Source organism: Hemibagrus wyckioides, linkage group LG08 (genome assembly GCF_019097595.1).
Source record: "Hemibagrus wyckioides isolate EC202008001 linkage group LG08, SWU_Hwy_1.0, whole genome shotgun sequence".
NCBI lineage: Eukaryota > Metazoa > Chordata > Actinopteri > Siluriformes > Bagridae > Hemibagrus > Hemibagrus wyckioides.
Window position 1 is genome coordinate 18824584 of NC_080717.1, and position 17654 is coordinate 18842237.

General features: G+C 40.6%; 1 protein-coding gene across 3 annotated transcripts; it reads right to left on the reverse strand.

The window, feature by feature from the left end:
• Positions 1-15: 15 nt before the first annotated feature.
• Positions 16-17453, reverse strand: tcerg1a (transcription elongation regulator 1a (CA150)). Of its 3 annotated transcripts, none has more exons than XM_058397527.1 (21): positions 17372-17453; positions 16709-16919; positions 14954-15109; positions 14248-14518; positions 13452-13682; positions 12900-12962; positions 10257-10445; positions 9924-10033; positions 9709-9797; positions 9106-9266; positions 8707-8785; positions 6994-7129; positions 6058-6147; positions 5242-5360; positions 4735-4885; positions 3387-3551; positions 2961-3143; positions 2220-2399; positions 2011-2094; positions 1812-1912; positions 16-1067 (listed from the first exon to the last, which is right to left on the reverse strand). In XM_058397527.1, exons 1-21 carry the CDS (start codon positions 17416-17418, stop codon positions 866-868), a joined length of 3018 nt encoding a protein of 1005 aa, XP_058253510.1. In that variant the 5' UTR covers positions 17419-17453; the 3' UTR covers positions 16-865. The 3 variants fall into 3 exon arrangements, with proteins under 3 accessions (XP_058253510.1, XP_058253511.1, XP_058253512.1); XM_058397528.1 differs by having other exon boundaries at positions 16709-16916; positions 17372-17421; XM_058397529.1 differs by lacking the exon at positions 12900-12962.
• Between the last annotated feature and the right edge of the window lie 201 nt (positions 17454-17654).

Sequence of the window (17654 nt, forward strand, 5' to 3'; positions counted from 1 at the left end):
CAACAATGTAAAAAAGTAGGTTGCCTTTATTCCAGTCAACTTGTACAGAAACACTGAAGCTACAAAAATGGTAATCTTTTCAAAAACATTTGATCAATTAAATTAAACCCCACTAGCAGCAGACTGGCACCGTCACTGCTTGCACAGACTAACATTACATACGGTAATGAAGGAATCAACACCCATCCATTATTTAAAAAATATCTTACATTTTACACAAGTTGTCAGTTAAAATAACAGATGAACCGAGCTGCTTCAGTAGACGAAAGCCACAGTGGATGACTGCAGTCCCAAATATGAGAGATAAACTGTGGATCCTGGTTTTGAGAATCAAACCATTTGTACAAAAGTCAAAGCAAAAGAGAGAGAGCATGGCAGAATTTATGAACCACGGTTCGGCCACAGGTTCTGAAAAAAGGAGTGGATGAAAAAGTAGGGGGTACAGGTGGTCACTGCTCCTGGGCATTTTCCTTGGCACAGAACAAACCCTGTAGAACTAATGCAAACGTTCATCACACTAACGGGATCAGGTGGGTTCGCCTGGGCATGGAACGGATCCCTGCTTGCACTGCCACTCTAACCGTTTTAGACAGATGTTCTCAGCTATCACTCAGGCAAGCAGTGAATTTTCACAGAAGTTCATCAGCACACCTGCTTCCACTGGTCATACAGCTGAGTTCACTCAGATGTTCTGAGGCAGTGTACAAATGATAAATGGTACCAAAAACCTGCATCCTAGAACAGTGCCTGTTTCTGGCCTGACGAATTTAAGCAATGGATGGCCCTCTGTAAATGATGAGTGGGAAGAATAAAGAGAAAAAAAAAAAACGTTGGTGGTCTGGAACGGGTGTGTATTTGAGATGGATCACTTAGTGGAACGCCGGGCAGGCTCGAAGGCTGTGGGAGGAGGCGGGGGTCCTCTGCGCTCCAGCTCCTCCACATATGCCATGATGAGTTTATGTCTCTCATCTGGCATACAGTCTAGTACCAGATAGCGTTTATCGTTCTGCAGGATCTTCGTCATGTCCGTCAGGTGCTGCTCGGACTCCTGAATCAACTTGCGTGATCTGATGCGAAAGAATAAACATTTACAATCACTTCCACTATTAAACTTTAAAAACTTATATGTAATAAAACTAGTGTGGCTGAAATCAAACCGTTAGTACATTTAAAAAAATGTCTTTGAAGCAATTAACATATTTCTGAAGTCTAAAAATTAAAATCATCCCTAGCATGTGCCACTACCATCTATAAAAGAACAGCACAGTCTCCTATGCTCTATTAAAGTGTCTCTAGAGAACAGGGTACAGTCTCTCCTGCTCTATCAAAGTGTCTCTAAAAAATAGAGCAGTCTCCCACACTACCATAATGCCTCTAGAGAAAAGCACTTAGTACTCCATGTTATATTGTAGAGTCTTTAGAGAATAGCCCAGACTTCCATACTCTATCAGTGTCTTTAGAAAACAGGGCAGTCTCCCATAAGCCATTTTACAGTATGTGCAGTCTCTCATGCTCTATTACGGTCTCTCTAGAGAATCACATGCTCCTTCACAGCATGTCTCCTACACAATATCTCTGGAGAGCAGTGGACTGTCTCCTGTGCTCCATCACAGCCCCTGTCCTATCTGGACAATTGTTGTACTCTATACACAGCTCATTCAAATAGAAATAAAGTTTCTTATAAATGATTTTACAAATAATATACATTATGAACATGTGTTATGTTGACTCTGATACTTGGATTTTATTTGGTGTATCCCCAAATCCAGTTCAGTGATGCTGGCCACGTTTTTTTTTTTTTAAATACTCACTTGTAGGTGATGAACTTGGTCTCTTTAAGTAGAGTTCTGAAGTCTGCTTTTGCTGAAATGTGCTTGTCTTTAATGTAGTCTTCAAATTCTCTCTGTTTTTTCTGCAAGAAACACAAAGCAGACTCGCATCACTAAATTAACAATTCTTCTTTACGTCCTTATACAATGAATGAAATACTGTAGTAACGAGAGTCCATACCCGATCACTACTAGAAAACTTCATACACCTTGGGTCCTCTTTGATGCCCTTTTTCACCTCCTTCCATGTCGATGTTAGTGTGATCTATTGGGAGGAGGTATGTTTGTATAATGATTTTATTTGCATTCCATCCACACAGCAATGAACTTGATTTAGATTCAGAGGGAAAAAAAAGAAAAAAAAAGAAAGAGCAGATAATGGGTTTGTACCGTGGGCGTCTCGTCTAAAAGTTGGCGGAACAGCTCCTTCTTCTTTTTAGTTAGTGCCTCGATGTGTTCATTGAAAAGCCTCTCCTTCTCCTCTCGCTCCAGCAACGAAGAAGTCTCCCAGCGGTGGTCTTTCCTCAAGGAACGTCGCGTCTCAGACCAGGAGGCATCTGATGATCTGACCTGGCATTTAGAAGCACCGGAAAAAAGACGAAACAATCTCAAACAATTGCTTGTGTATGAAATGCAGGAAACGGGCATAGGCAGGAAGAATAATGGGCTAGCGTGGTTTCATCATATCTTTAATGTTTTCAATGTGGCCAGCTGTCACTTACAAATGAAACACCTACATTTTTCCATCATCACTCTTTAGAGCCACAGTGTTTGTGTTTTTAATATCTTTTCTTCATTTTGTGTTGAGTTACCCTGACAGACCTGAAAGGCAGTTTAGTGCCTGCTATCTTACAGCTGATTGAACTCATGTGAAGGGCTTGAAAATGACCAAAAACGTGTGAACAAATAAAAACAGGAAACTGGACCCTGAGTGACTTGATTTACGAAGGCCTTGATAATTAGCTGATGAAGTACGTCTGCTGAGATGAACATATCCGAGTTTGTACAGTAGGAAACTTATAAAGGACTGTGCTGTGGACGTTCACACACACACACAAAGTGTGACACAGTGTTTTACACCTGTCCATGTAATTCGCAGTGATTTTCTGCCAGTGGTTATACACGTCTCACCATATCGGACATGAGAGCTTTGAAGTGTTGCACAGCCTCCTCGCGTTTGTGCTGCTCTCGTTCACGGTCAATCTCTTTGGTCTGCTCGGAGCGGAATCGTTGCACCGTCCGCTCTCTTTCCCTCAGGCTGGCTTCGATCCGTGCCTGTTTCTCCAGCTCCTTTTCCTTCTCTGAGTTTGAGTTCTGGAGAAAGGAGTAACGATACACAAACACAGCTCAACTATTGTTCCTGACAAAAAACTGGGCCTGGAACTAGAAAACGTCTCAAAACATAAAATCTAATTTAACTGAATAAAGCGGCATAAACAAAACCAACAGTAGTTGGCAACAGGGATTATTTCATTTTCAGTAGTTTCCTATAAGGTGGATGTATACAAAGAAAAGAGATTTTATACACAAAGTAGCTTAAAAATAAGTCCCATTAACCTTGGCAAGCTTCTCCACAAAGCTTTTGAACAGTTCCTCTCGTGCAGCTGAAGTCTCCACTGCTTTGTACCGGGGATCTGTCTCCATCTTCTCCTTAACTTTGCTCCAGCGCTGCTGGCCATCCACATGGTGATCAGACAGCAACTCGAAGAAGTCCTGTCTCACCTAAAACAGCATGGACCACAATCAACCTGACACAAAGCTATGAAACGGACATTACACTGTTACTAATATTCTTTCTGTATGTTTGACTGTCCAGTTTCAAAAAGCCTGTGATTCTTGATCTTGGCTGACAGCATTGAAACCTGACATGGTCTTATGCTGTTGTAGTCCATCCACCTGAAAATTTGATGTGTTGTGCATTCTGGGATGCTTTTCAGCTCACTACGGTTGATTATTTAAGTTACTATAGCCTTCAGCCAGTCAGCTCATACCTGCTTGGTCATTCTTCTCTGGTCTCTCTCATCAACATGGTGTTTCAGCCTGCAGACCCTCCACAAACAGGATGTATTTGTGTTTTTTCCACATTCCCCAACTTCATGTTTTTTGTACATCAACTAAAACTCATGACTTGTACCTGCATGTATTGTGCTGCTACCACATGATAGGCTGATTAGATATCTGTATGAATGTATAGGTGTTCCTAATAAAGTGGACAGCAAGTGCCTAAGAAAACAAGTTGTTTGGGATATTTTTGGCATAAATACCCAAAAGTTCATCTTATATGTATATACCAAGGTAATAAAATACCATCAATCCAATCAATCCAAATCTAATTCAAAAAGAAAGTAAATCATAAATCATAAAAATAAATAGGATTCCAAATGATGCTGATTTAGACATAATGTATTGTGTGTGATTATTAATATAGTTTTATGATGTTTATATGGGTCCCTAGCTGCAAAAATGGTGAGAGACACTGACTGAATAGACAGTATCCTGTGCTCTGGTCTGACTGGTCATTACACTATGAATAAATGTTGTTTGTTAAAGCAACCTTAGTTGCAGTAGATTGGCATCCTCTGGTGAACCCCACTCTGTGAAGACCTCCCCACCTATCACCCCTCCCTCAACAGGTGACATTTTGTTGCTATTAATGTTTTATTGCTGACCTTTAGCTGCCAAAGGCAATCAGCACAGTCGCCCATTACTTAAGCATAACTACTTCATTCCAGCCTACATAAATCCTGGAGGCGTGTATGAAGGGAACTACTAATAGTGTCCTATTTACGCTACCCTTAAAGCAAGTGTTTGCGTACTGCGTCTCCTAATCCGGTTCATCCCTACTTTTTGTTCCCCTCCAATCATCTACAGTGGAAATTAAGACGATTAGGGACATCATGTTCACCTTTTCACCTCGGTTCTTCGAGTTCTCCTTCTCTTTCTTTTTGAGAGATGTCATGAACTCAGAGAAGATGGATTCTCTGTCCTTCATCTTCTCAATAGCTTTAAAACGTGCATCCCTAGCATGCTTAGCTGCAAACTCGCTGAAAGTAGTTCTGGAAAACAAAAATGCACACACAATTCATCGGAAAATCGACGCGTAAGTTTGTCTTAAAACTCTTTAAACTTTAACATAGTTGTGTGCACATGTGCGGCTTCATTATTCTGTTGCCACAATATTACCTCCCACTGTACACATGTATATGGTCTAAGGATGTGCACATGCATTCAAATAAATGGCTAACCATTCGAGGTGCTACTATTTGGCTGACTATTTGGGTAGTCACTGTCTTACATCCATTCCAAATCAATCAGAAAAGTAGAAAAACATCATGTCTGGTAAAATGCGGCACTGTTGTGGTGTACGACATGAAAAGAGAAGACACGTGTTGAAGTCGGTCTTAGTATTCACCTGACTCCGAGTCTGGCTTCTTCCATCATCCTCCTAAAGTCCTCTTTAGCTTGCATTATCTTGTTCTTCTTCTCTTTCCTCTCCTCTTCAGCGCGAGTCTTTACGTACTGATCAAACACCTGCACAGAGAGTTGAGATTCAGGGATCATGAAGTGGTCCCGAAGTGGTCCAAGTGCATCATCTTTTCAAGTGATCTATACTTACTGCATTTGTGTTGGCATACATGTTCACTCCTAAAACTAATTTACAATGATCCAAAGGCTACTGTTTACTTCCACCAAGAAACATTCACCCATTATTACATTATTTCTTTCATTATTAAGTCAATGTTTGCTTAACCTCTTAACATTTATACCTGGTCATTTTAAAGCAGGACTCCTTCAGAAAGAGCTTCACTTAAGCTTTACTTAAGACTTACTCTAGTGTTTGATAGATGAATAAAACTTCATAACTACTTTGGTTACACATTCTCATTTACTTGGTGTTAAGACTTGTTGTCATATAGTTATATATAACCATTGCTGATAGAAATCTAACAAATATCACCTGATTAATGAGTGAATTTTTCCATTCAATACAGTAAAAACATGGATTCACTTCAGAGTCATTCTAACTAGAAGTAGTGCACTGGAAGTAAGCTGAGCTGATGTTTAATGGTTTCGACAGCTGTTTATGCACATGCTTTACATATCATGAATATTGGGATAAGATCACCCCAGGCTTGATATTTCATGTAATAAGACTGTGAAAAAAAGAGATGTGTATGTATGTCTTTGTATGCATAACAGTGTGCAGCTCTGAACAGTGTGCATGTACCTGCTTCCGTTCTTTGGGGTTCAAAAGCAGATAACGAGGGTCAAAGACTATTTTATGTAGCTCTTTCTCCCATGTAGAAAACGCTGAAACCTGGCACAGAAAGAGAGAAACAAATATAGAAACAAAGTCCGGGAAACGGGAGCTTTTAATGCCTCTTTCCTCTGTAGTTACGCCCATTCTAATGAGCAGGACATTCAGCGGGTGAGCTCTTCTGAGCACGTCCCCCCCACAGTGCTGAAGTCAGGGTGTGTGCCTGCCACGTTTCATCCCCCTCCACATCAGCATCTCTAATGAATAACACACACGGTGGGGTGGCCCAGCACCTCTGCAGCTCTCTCCCTGCACTAATTGGCAAGGACAAGACTGGGGTAATTAATAAGGGACAAAAGGAGGAGTGATGGGTGCTCCTCTACATCTTTCTCAGTGGCTGCTCTAGTTGCTACATTATGGTCTCTCTTAAGCACATGGGAGCTAAAGGGGGTGGAGGGTCCCACATTGATGTCTGCTCCTTCTGACTGCCTTTTATCCGTCGTATAGAACACACCGGCAAAGGGCAAATACCTTAAAAGAGCTCTCAAGCCTATACATAACAGAACAGTTTATTTTTTAATGCGAGAACCATCTAAGGTGCTGCCGCTGATCACGCCTAGGGGATAAAGTGCTGCTCATATTTGATGAGAAGATGAGATGAGACTGATCGATCAATGTTACTCTGATATGCTGAAAGGTCAGGGAAGTATTCTTAATGAGACTTAAAGCCTCAAGTCAGCAACAAGTTCAACCTTTCATGAAAAGAGGCAAAAAAAATCCCTTTTAAGTAAAATGGATACTTCAATTAAAATGGATATTTGGCCTAGCAAGAGAGAGCTGTGTGAACACAAAAAGACAGAGCAAAGTATGTGTTTAGTAAAGTATGTGGGAGTACTTTGGGTTTACCCCTCTCTCTAGCAGCATGTCTTTAAATTGATTCATCCGAGTCTCTTGTGGAACCACGGCTCGCTCCCTCGCCGCTCTCAGCTCAGCCTCCACTGCTGCTTCCTTCTCCAAATCTGCCTCCTTTTTCTCCTCTAATCTGCAACACACAGAATATGACAATTAACAAAATAATTAAAAGAAAAAATACTAATACCAAAATCTTGTTTTTGTTCTCACTGCACATTAGAATCATCAAGAATTCTCACACGTCTTTCTCTCTCTCATACACACACACACACAAATAAATACATGTGTACTTCATATGGACACATTTCTGCTTCAACTTAGTAAGTTACAGGCATAGTAAAGTGACTACTGCTTTTATTTTCTGTACTGCCTGCAGGATCAGGAAACACAGAGCTGCATATTGTTCGCCATAGCTCAACTGTCCAGGCATTTCTATTACTCAGCATGCTTTGTTACTTTGATGTTCTCAATATCGTTTCCCCATGTGGCCACAAAAATCTATACTAAGTCAGTTAATTACTGTAAAGGACTCAAAACCTCAACCTCTTAACATGCCAAAGAGTGGACCTTGCAGCTCTGATTTTAAAAAGCTGACACTGACATCTGGTTTTAAAACAGATTCAAATCATATTTAATGGAGTGAGTTAAATTGAGTGGAGTGAATAAACATACCATTGACTTTGCAATACAGTTTATTCATATTATATTTCTGTACAGTTCTAAAGATGCTCTCTGACATTTCTTGGAAGTTTAATACATCTACAAATAAGTGGCCACTGGTCAAATGAGGGGATGAGGGGCAACATACCGTTTGCACATAGCGTTGAGTGCACAAAACATACAAGAAGCAAATTCTGAATTGATTTACCCAATTGCAGTAGTTTTATCTGTTTTAACTTGAAGTGTGGAAAAATTTGAGTGGACTGCACAACGCCTTGTCCTTGACCAACTGAACACCATTGGGGTGGGAACAACAACGACTGTACACCAAGCCTTCTTGCTCGACATCATTGGCGGACATCATTAACGCTCTAATGCCTGAATGGGTACAAATCCCAAGAGTCTTGTTCCAAAGTCCAATGGAAATGGCTTCACAAAGGGGATGGTTGACCATGGTTTTAAAATGGGATTTTCAACAAGCACATACTGACGGTCAGGTGTAACCAGACCATTGGCCAGATATTTACTTTATTGTGTACTCTACAATTTACAATAAGGTTTACAGCAAACTTATGACAACTTTTTCCCATTATTTTTCTACATTAATGTAGAACATGACCCCTTGCCCCTTCAATTGATCTTAAGTTCACTTTAGCTAAAACAATGCTGGAATGGACCGTAAAATTACATCAATTATTTCCCTAAGAGAGAAATGGATGATAGAATGTCAAGAGCATGTTAAATTTTTCACCTGTGAGAAGATTGTGAGTAGTTGTAATAGCTGTTATATGCAAGGTCATTTTTTGGACATGCAACAATTTTTGGACATGTCTGTGTTTTTTGGACAGTATTACTTCCCCCAGACGACTGATAGTTTACTTAGTCTGTGACCTAGTAAACCAGAGACTTTAAAGCACTTCCTCAAGTCTCCTTGATTAAGGGTGTCAGCCAAATACGATAACTACAAATGTAACTGCAACAGACTACAGACCTGAAAGCTAAGATGGACACTGATCCAAACATGAAAATGAAAAAATGAAACCTCACTTTCTCTTCTTGGCACTGCTGGGCTCATCCTCTGATGTATCCTCTGTAACTGTAAGCTCTTGTTCCTGCTTAACAATTACTGCTCACACACACACACACACACATATTTGTTAAGGACAGATGGTTTGGACAGAGCGGTGGAAAGTCAGCAAGTCATTCAAGACAGATGACACACAGGTCAGAAGACAATACTGGATTCAACAAGGATAACGTGCCTTGCATTAAATGTTTCAGCACTGACATGTCTGCATTTGTCATAAACCAATTTCTGTTACAATCACCGGAACCAATGCTACAATGAATACTGTATACCTGACACACATTCTGTGTACTGAAACCTGATCTACCCTTCTTACCATGTGTAAGTGTTAACTCACGGTGCAGCAGACGAGCACTAACCTGACTTAGGTCCATTGTCCTGGCCTCTCTTGTGTGGTGGCTCTTGTATGCTCTTATCAACGTCAGCTCGCCCCACCAGCTCCTCCGGCCTTTCCCACATGGACATGCGTGTGGTGGGGTTGTAGAAGAACACGCGATCATCACCAGTCCAAACCACACACCTGACAGGGAAGAGAATTAAACAATGAAAGGTCTCTCTAGATTTTATGCACAAAGAAATTTGTCCATATATTCCAACGCTGTCTACAAATTCCACTGAAAATCAGCAAAACACATCTGTTAAGTCTCCGATTATATATTCTGGTTCTAGAAAAATGGTTAAAACAAATGATTGCTAAAATAGGTTTGAATGTTTATTTCTGAAAGAACAGTGACAAAGGTTTGAGGATTTCAAATGGTAATAAAATACTAAGTTGACCTAATATTTGTGAAATTCTTTAATATTTAGTAATAATAATGTTAATACTGAGCAAGACAAAAAATCCACAGGTTAGAATTTAAAGGAATACTTTGGCCATGAATCTAGGCAGCAGCATGCAAACACAGTCAATGACACAGTATTTACTACTTTAAACAGTAGTTTTGTGCTCCACTCCTGCCTACCATGGTGTGCCTGGAATGGGGTTGGTGGCTACAGGTTTGGATTTCTTAGCAACCTTCTCTTCTTCAGTCATCTCTACCTCTTTGGGTTCCTACAATTAAACATATACCAAAAACCAAAAAAGATTTCATAACAATAAATCCATCCAGAACAGGTCATTTAATAATTATAGACAATGCCTGCTCTTCCACTCTGACACATAGCTATGATACTCTACCTCCTTTGGCTCTATAGGTGGATCAATCTTGGGGCTGCCATCTTCTACCTGCATGAGCTCAGTATCCTCTGCATCTTCTGCAGCGTCCTTGGCTTTTTCGAGCTCTTTTTCTGTTATGAAGGATCACAAAGTGGTTACCAGTTAAGCAATCTGGTCTCAAATCATGCCAAGGCAAAGCTGAAGCCCAAATCAGGCCATAAGGTTAGCCACATTGTACTGTCAATAAACCCAATTGAGTTGAAAAAGTCCCCAATATGTTTATTTTTCTTATTTGAGTTTTGAACCCAGGCCTATTTCAGAGAGTGAGTACTCTGCCTTGCTTCACACCCAGACCTTTGTCTTTGAGCTCCTCAGGCTTGTCCCAGGTAGTCTCCAGTGTGCGTTTGTTGTAATAGTATGACTTCCCTTCTGCAGTTTTAAACTCTGACCAATCTCCTCCTGACAGTGGGGACGAGGTTGCTGCTACTGTCATCTGAGGAGGCATCATGGGTAAAAGGGGGGGTGCCATACCAGGAAGCATACCTAGAAAACACACACACACACATGCCATAAACGTACTGTCAGCAATGGCCAAAAATTTAGAACTCTATTTATGAAGACTTCTACTACACTTCACATTTTTTTGTCATCTATTGTACGATTATTAACATTGATGAATAGAGTGGTCGATAAACATTTGGACATCGACAAGGTTGTTTTTATATGAATATGTCCTCAATGTGCAAACATTCAGCTTTAATTTGAAGGTATGTACATCCAAATCAGATGAACAGTGTTAATCAAAAGTATTCAGGTAATAGCCTGCTCAGGTCCTGCAAGGCCAAGTGTATGATATTCCTTATTCATAGGTAACCAAAAAAAAAAAGGTCTACAGTTGATTTCAAGTGTGATGTTTGCAATTGGAATTTGCAGCTATTAACTAGTCTCAAGAGCTAAAGATTCACTGCCGGTGAATCAAGCCATCATCCGGCTGAAAAATCAAAACAAAAACTTTAGGTGGCCGAACTGGTGAGCTCAGGGACAATAAAAGATGTGAAGGACAATAGGTAAACATCTGCGGCTTCACTTTTCCAAGTGAAAGAAAAACCCTTCACACAGGAGAAGCAAGAGAAGATCTCACCAAGAAAAATAGAGTGTGAGTGAAAACTAACTAAAAAACAAAAGGAACAAAGAGCAACATGTTTTAGAAGGATGGGAAGATTACAGAAAAGGGAAGGAACTGATCATTATCCAAAGCATACCTCCTCATCTTATGGTGTGGACATTAATGCCTGCCAGTCAAACTGGTTCCCTTCTATTTACTGATGATGTGACTGGTGACAAAAGCAGCAGAATAAAATCTGCAGTGTTTAGGGCAATGACATTACTGCTCAGATTCAGCCACATGCCTAAATTCATTGGACTTCGAAAGCAACCCAAGATGACTTTTTAAGGCAACCTGCTTCCAAATGAGCATGGATTTCACTTGCTGAAGGAAATGTGAAACAAACCAAGAACACACATGTAACAGCTTGACTACACATATAAAGTGTACTTCCTACACTCAAGTAAAGACACTTAAATTAAAGCTGAAAGTTATTTTTCAAGGGAAAAATACATATTAATGGTATATTCCCAGTGGCAAGGAAAGACATAGGAAAATATCGCAGTAGCCCTTATGAAGAAGCTGGTATCCATGTGAGAAAATATAACTGAACTGATTAAAAAATAATAATAAATAAATAAATAAATAAAGATTTTGATGTATATCAAAATGACCATGACAGTTTGCTGTATAGGTATATAATCGGTGTAAAATAGTTGTGGCTAAGCACCACAGCTGACCAGATATTATTTGTGCCTTGGATCCTTCAGCAGTGTGTTGAACTGGTTCTAGTGAATTAGGCATAACAGGGTTGCTGGGATTTTAATACACCTCAAGGTCACTGGATTGAGAATAGTCCATCAAGCAAAAACGTCCAGCCAATGGCATCCTGTGGTCAGAAACTGATACTGATTAAGGGCCAGAAGACAAATAGCACAAACTGATTTCTGAATAAAACTTTTATTATTTTAATTCAGCCTCACTGATCAGTTTTATATTTAGGCCCTTACACGAACTTTTATAGGGTGTCTGTTAAACATACTTTTGCTGAACACTGGCAACCCATCCCATGAGATTCTGCAGGATGTTCTTCTGCTTCATCAGATGGGATCTCAGTCCCTGAAGCTATCTATCTAATGTAAATAAAACCTTTAAATACTTTGCTTATTTGTTTAGTATTTGTCTAGGATGCAATTGTTTAGGCGCAACATGTCCATTCTGAATTGCTTTTCTGCCCACCACTTTTGTACAGTGTGGTCATTTGCCTCACTGCAGACTTCACGTCAGCTTGAACAAGTCTGGCCATTCTCCTCTGACCTCTCTCATCATTTCCACCCACAGAACTGCCAATCACTGGATTTTTTTTTTTTTTTTTTGCACAACTAACTCTACATCTGAAAGAGCATGTGTATTTACCTTGCTTGCAGTATAAGCCCTCAAGAAGTTACTTCACAAAGTTAGTTGGATCTTTGATATTCTTCAAACAAAGTTAATCAAATCCAGTCCAGAAGAAAACCAAACTGACTTCAGTTTGGATGTCACCTTTAGAATTGCATTCGACACTGACAACACAACAATGCATGCCACAGCAATGACACATACCACAAATATACCACAAATAAATCACTACAAGATACAGAGAAGCACGAAGATTTGACACAAGAACAGCAATTCATAGCTACAAGAAAATGTAAGCTCATGAGATATAGGGAAATTTTATAAATTGCCTGAACTTTCTGCGTTTTAATGCACTTCGACACAATTAAACAATAGAGTCTTTAGGTTTTGGTTAGAAATAATGGGCTCTTTAGACATACAAGGTAAATACAATACATAAAGCGTAGATGCACAACAGTCACCAGCATGCCGGCTAGCGATGGAGAGGGAATTACCATTCTTGCTGGGAGAGATAGTCTTTATATAAGGACAGCTGACTATCTGCATCATTGCTACACCTAAAAGAATCAAGCAAGCACAGACTGTTGGTCAGAGAAAGACAGACGTCAGCTACAGTTCACAGGTAACAGGCAGAGTTGTCTGCAACCCGAAGGTCAAAACAACCAACAGATTCTGTGTTGGTAATAATTTTTATTTGTCAGTCTGATACGCGAGACTGACCATCATGGTGCAAAAATATACACCAACATTAAACTGCTGAGGAAACTAGCAATTATGTAATCTGGTTGTAGTATAATAACACTAACAAAAATCTTACAATAAAAAAAAAAGAGAGTAATACTGCCATCTATAGATTACTCTCACAAAGATTAATATATTAAATGATACAGGATGCAAGCATCACTATCAACAGAAAAAAAAAGAAGGAAAGGACAGAAGGATGAAAATCAAGGTCAATATCAAGGTCAAGAGGGAGGAGGCATTCAGATGGAGCTCAAAACTGGTGTCGCTGCAGATGGTGTCATCAAGTGAGAGATTGCACCTACCGGGTAGTGGAATGGGCAATCCAGGCAGAGGCACTCTGAAAGGTGGCACCATAACTGGCGGGAACGCTGGGATGGCAGCAGCGGGCTGGGGCACAGTGTGGGGTAATGCCACAGGGAGTGGCTGTGGCCCTGTTGTGACAGTGACTGCTCCTGCGGGGGCATTTACAGCAACTACAGGGGTAAGGGCCACAGTGTGGGGGGCAGTTACCGCAGATGACAGCTCTGTGCCTTCTAAAAAAAAAAAAAAACAGGAGAGGATAACAGAGGACGTTCAGTAAAAGTTATATATAATTTAGCATTAATATTTCTATTTTTGCCTCTATCTTTGGCATGTCAGAGAGAAGAGATATCCCTGTATAAAACTAGAATGGATGTTTAAGACAAACAAGTCTTTATTTTGCTAAAAACAGTAAACAAAAGGTGCTAAAATGTAAAATGTTCCTACATGCATTGTTCAGATTTTAATATATTGGAATTTCCTAAATGCAACAAAATGTAGAACTGTGGTCTAGATAAAAGCACACAGTACAGCATTTGTGCTAATGTTTATTCAGTGTATAGTGCTATAAAATTTGCATTAAAAGTATGCTATTACACTGTAACTCATGAGTTCGATATTTAATCAACACCAGTTATCCAGAGACTGAATTCTAGACAGAAATCTAGGATTTATATAAAGCTGCTTTGTGACTATATGTGTTCTTAAAAGCACTGTACAAATAAAACTGAATTATATACACAAACATTTTAAATTATACACAAATTGAGGTGTGGGTTTGGAGTAGGTGATATCTACCTGTTCCAGGAGTGGGGAGGAGAGGCGAGACTACATTCGTACTGGGGGTGGAGGTGGAGCTCATGACTGTGGAAGAAACCTGGGTGGTGTGTGTGGTATTGGAGGATGCAGCAACTGCTGCTGGGAGGTTGTTTGAAGGGCTGGGGCTGCTGGAGGCCACTCCTGCAGCCTGGCTCATCACCAGAGGCGTGAGTTCAGCCTGCTGGATCACCTTCACGCCCTCGGGTTTTGCCCAAGCCGATTCTCGTGTGCGTGCGTTATAGTAGTACACCTACAGGAACACAAGAAGCATACCGCTAGAACCTGATCTGGTGGACTGGGTGAGGCAGAAAATCAGGGTAGGGTGGCTGTATGGATGAACACTGGGTTTACAACCACTCAAGCTGCACTTCATGCACAAGGCACAAGAGAGACTCTTAAACTGTACACTTGTGTGTTTGTGTGTAATAAAGTGTCTTAAAGTGCACATCCAAATATATGTACATTCATCTAGGAACCTTTTTCTACATAAAATGAGAAAGGTTTACATTACTTAGTTATGCTAGTTATGTTAACCTAATAGCCTTCGTCGGAAAAGTGCCACTTGGGGGGTTAACTTGGCTCAACTATTCAAAAAAAGCATAATGGGCTGCATGAATACAATAAACACAGTTAATATATAGGTACGTGGTCTATACAGCATATGTAGAGACACCAAGTACAATACCTTTCCTTCTGGACTTTTGTTTTCCACCCAGATCTCTTCTGTAGAAGTGAGAGAAGGAGCAGCAGCAGGTGAAGCCGAAGGTGGAATACCAGGAGGGAAGATGATTCCAGGAGGAGGAGGCATGGCACTTACTGGAGGTGGAATGAACGGTGGTCTCTAAGAGGACCCAAAAAAAAGTTAGCTACACAGCATTGTTTACATTAGTATCTGAGGTGAGGTGAAGAAATACTAATAATGGTGCTATATATCAGACATGACATGGTGAGCAAGGCCAAAGTTGATTAATTTACCAGCCTGAATTTGATTAATTACAAATAATTGCCTGTGTGTTATTCTGCTTATACCACAGTGATGTGCAATTATAATTCTTAATTTATAAACAAACAACACAGTGCACTTTTCCCACTGTTTATAGCCACATTAATATTATGGAACATCCTGAGACAAGTTAATTCCAGTGAGAAAAATAAATGCAGTTGGTCATATGACTTAAAGGCTTTCCCAATATATCTTTGGCAGACATACTGCCATACATCTTTGATAAATACTATAAAACAAAGGCTTAAATATTTCGCATCACTAGCAAAGATAACACTCAATGGCCACCTGATTAGGATGCCTAACTGTAACTTAATTTGGACAAGTGACCAATTTATGAGTATGCCTACCTTGTTTGCTAAGTTAACTGCCCTTTTCATTATATGTAGGTATACTGTTATAACAGTTGACGTACACGAGGCATCAGCCAGCTTTCAGTGTGTCAGAAATAACTGATGTGGTAAAGCCATTCTCAGCCTAACACTGACGATACTAGCAGTGGTATTAAAAAAAAACAAACAGCACATGTTAATTTTTGGTAAATCTAAAACTTTTTTTAGTTTGGTATGTCACCTGTATATTAAGAGCTGTACACCAATCAGGCATAACATTATGACCACCTGCCTAATATTGTTTGGTCTCCCATTTGCTGTCAAAATAGCCCTGCCCCATCATGCACTGTGTATTCTGACAACTTTCTATCACAACCAGCATGCTCATTGATGCACATGGGGAGCCTTTGCTGCCCATGACCCTGTCTCCGGTTCACCACTGCTCCTTCCTTGGACCACTTTTGATAGATACTGACCACTGCAGACCGGGAACACCCCACAAGAGCTGCAGTTTTGGAGATGCTCTGATCCAGTCGTCCAGCCATCACAATTTGGCCCTTCGTCAAACTCAAATCCTTACGCTTGCCCATTTTTCCTGTTTCTAACACATCAACTTTGAGTACAAAATGTCCACTTGATGCCTAATATATCCCACCCACTAACAGGTGCCATGATGAGGAGATAATCAGTGTTATTCACTTCACCTCTCAGTGCTCATAATGTCACGCCTGATCGGTGTATATTAAAATTCTGTGGATTTGTTATCCATACACAGCTTGTGTTCTAGCTCTGCATCACTGACCATTTCTGACTACAGGAAGCTGTCGGCTGGACAGTGTTAGTTGGATGGTCTGTTTCTCAAAGTGGCAATTACAAAGAGGTGTTTAAAAACATTGCGCTATCTAATCCACTCATATGTGTGTTACCATATATGAATGCTGAATATGCTCCAATGAGTCAGTTATCAACTTGAGAGCACTTTGGTCCTTTTCCACAGGAGGGCAAATGCAAAATCAGCACCAAATACAAACAACGATCCTGGTACATGTGAAAGGATTTGGTTAATAAATCTGTTTCAAATGCAGTGAAGTGTAAACAGGTGTACCTGTAAATGGGCGGTGCCCACAGGCGGCGGAACGCTGGGGTCGAAGGGCATCCGTGCGAACGGGGCTCGCGCTGCGGGAGTGGGGCCTCTCATCACCGGGAACGGAGGAGTGGCGGGAGTGCTCAATAACGGCTGCCTCCGTGGTAATGCCCCAGCCACCGGAGGGACAGCGCCGGGGAACCGGGGGGCTGACTGCTGCGCCATCCTACTGCTACAGAAAAACTACATCGAGTCATGTAACCAAAAACAAGCGCCATTCATTCAGCAGCTCCAGTCACCAGCCACATCCCACTTTTGCGTCCGTTTACGACACCCTGTGTTATGGCTGATTACAAAACTAGCTATGAATATCGCACAATAATCCCTTATTATTAACTGCAGCTGAACACAACAGCCATCTTTAAGAGTAAACACACCATCAGCTTTAAGAGTAAACACAGCGAGTTCAGCAGAGAGCAGCCTCCGTATTGTCTCTCTTAACTAATAACTACACTAGCATGCTATGCTAGGCAAGTTAACGCGCTAGCCTCCTAAATGCACAAATTCACACCAACTAAGCCACAATGGATAATTTATTAACTGGAATTTATACATCTCGCCCACATTATTTTTTAACGGAATATGTATCGAGATACGAGTCAATAATACGGCATACAATCTGACCTGTTAGCACTGAACCCAACGCTTTCTCCCTCCGTGTGTTCCGCCATTACAGGAACACAACAAAACACTAGAGTGACGCACTTCCGGCAGTAACAGCCCACGGCTACAGCACATGCACCACGAACACACTTAGTTTAATAATGAAATGTAACAGTGGTGTGTAGCGTTTAATCATGACTTTATGACGCTTTGTTTAAAATAGTTTCCTCCAAATTGTGCACTTTATATGATCAATGAGAATAAACAACACAACACTGCAACAATGGACACTGTATTGGCAAAA

Coding starts and splice junctions, on each gene's coding strand:
- tcerg1a (XM_058397527.1), bottom strand. CDS start 17,418: ATGGCGGAACACACGGAGGGAGAAAGCGTTGGGTTCAGTGCTAACAG. Junction 9,267..9,708: donor CCCATTCCAGGCACACCATG/GTAGGCAGGAGT, acceptor CTTCCCTGTCAG/GTGTGTGGTTTGGACTGGTG. Junction 4,886..5,241: donor GAAGCCAGACTCGGAGTCAG/GTGAATACTAAG, acceptor TTTGTTTTCCAG/AACTACTTTCAGCGAGTTTG.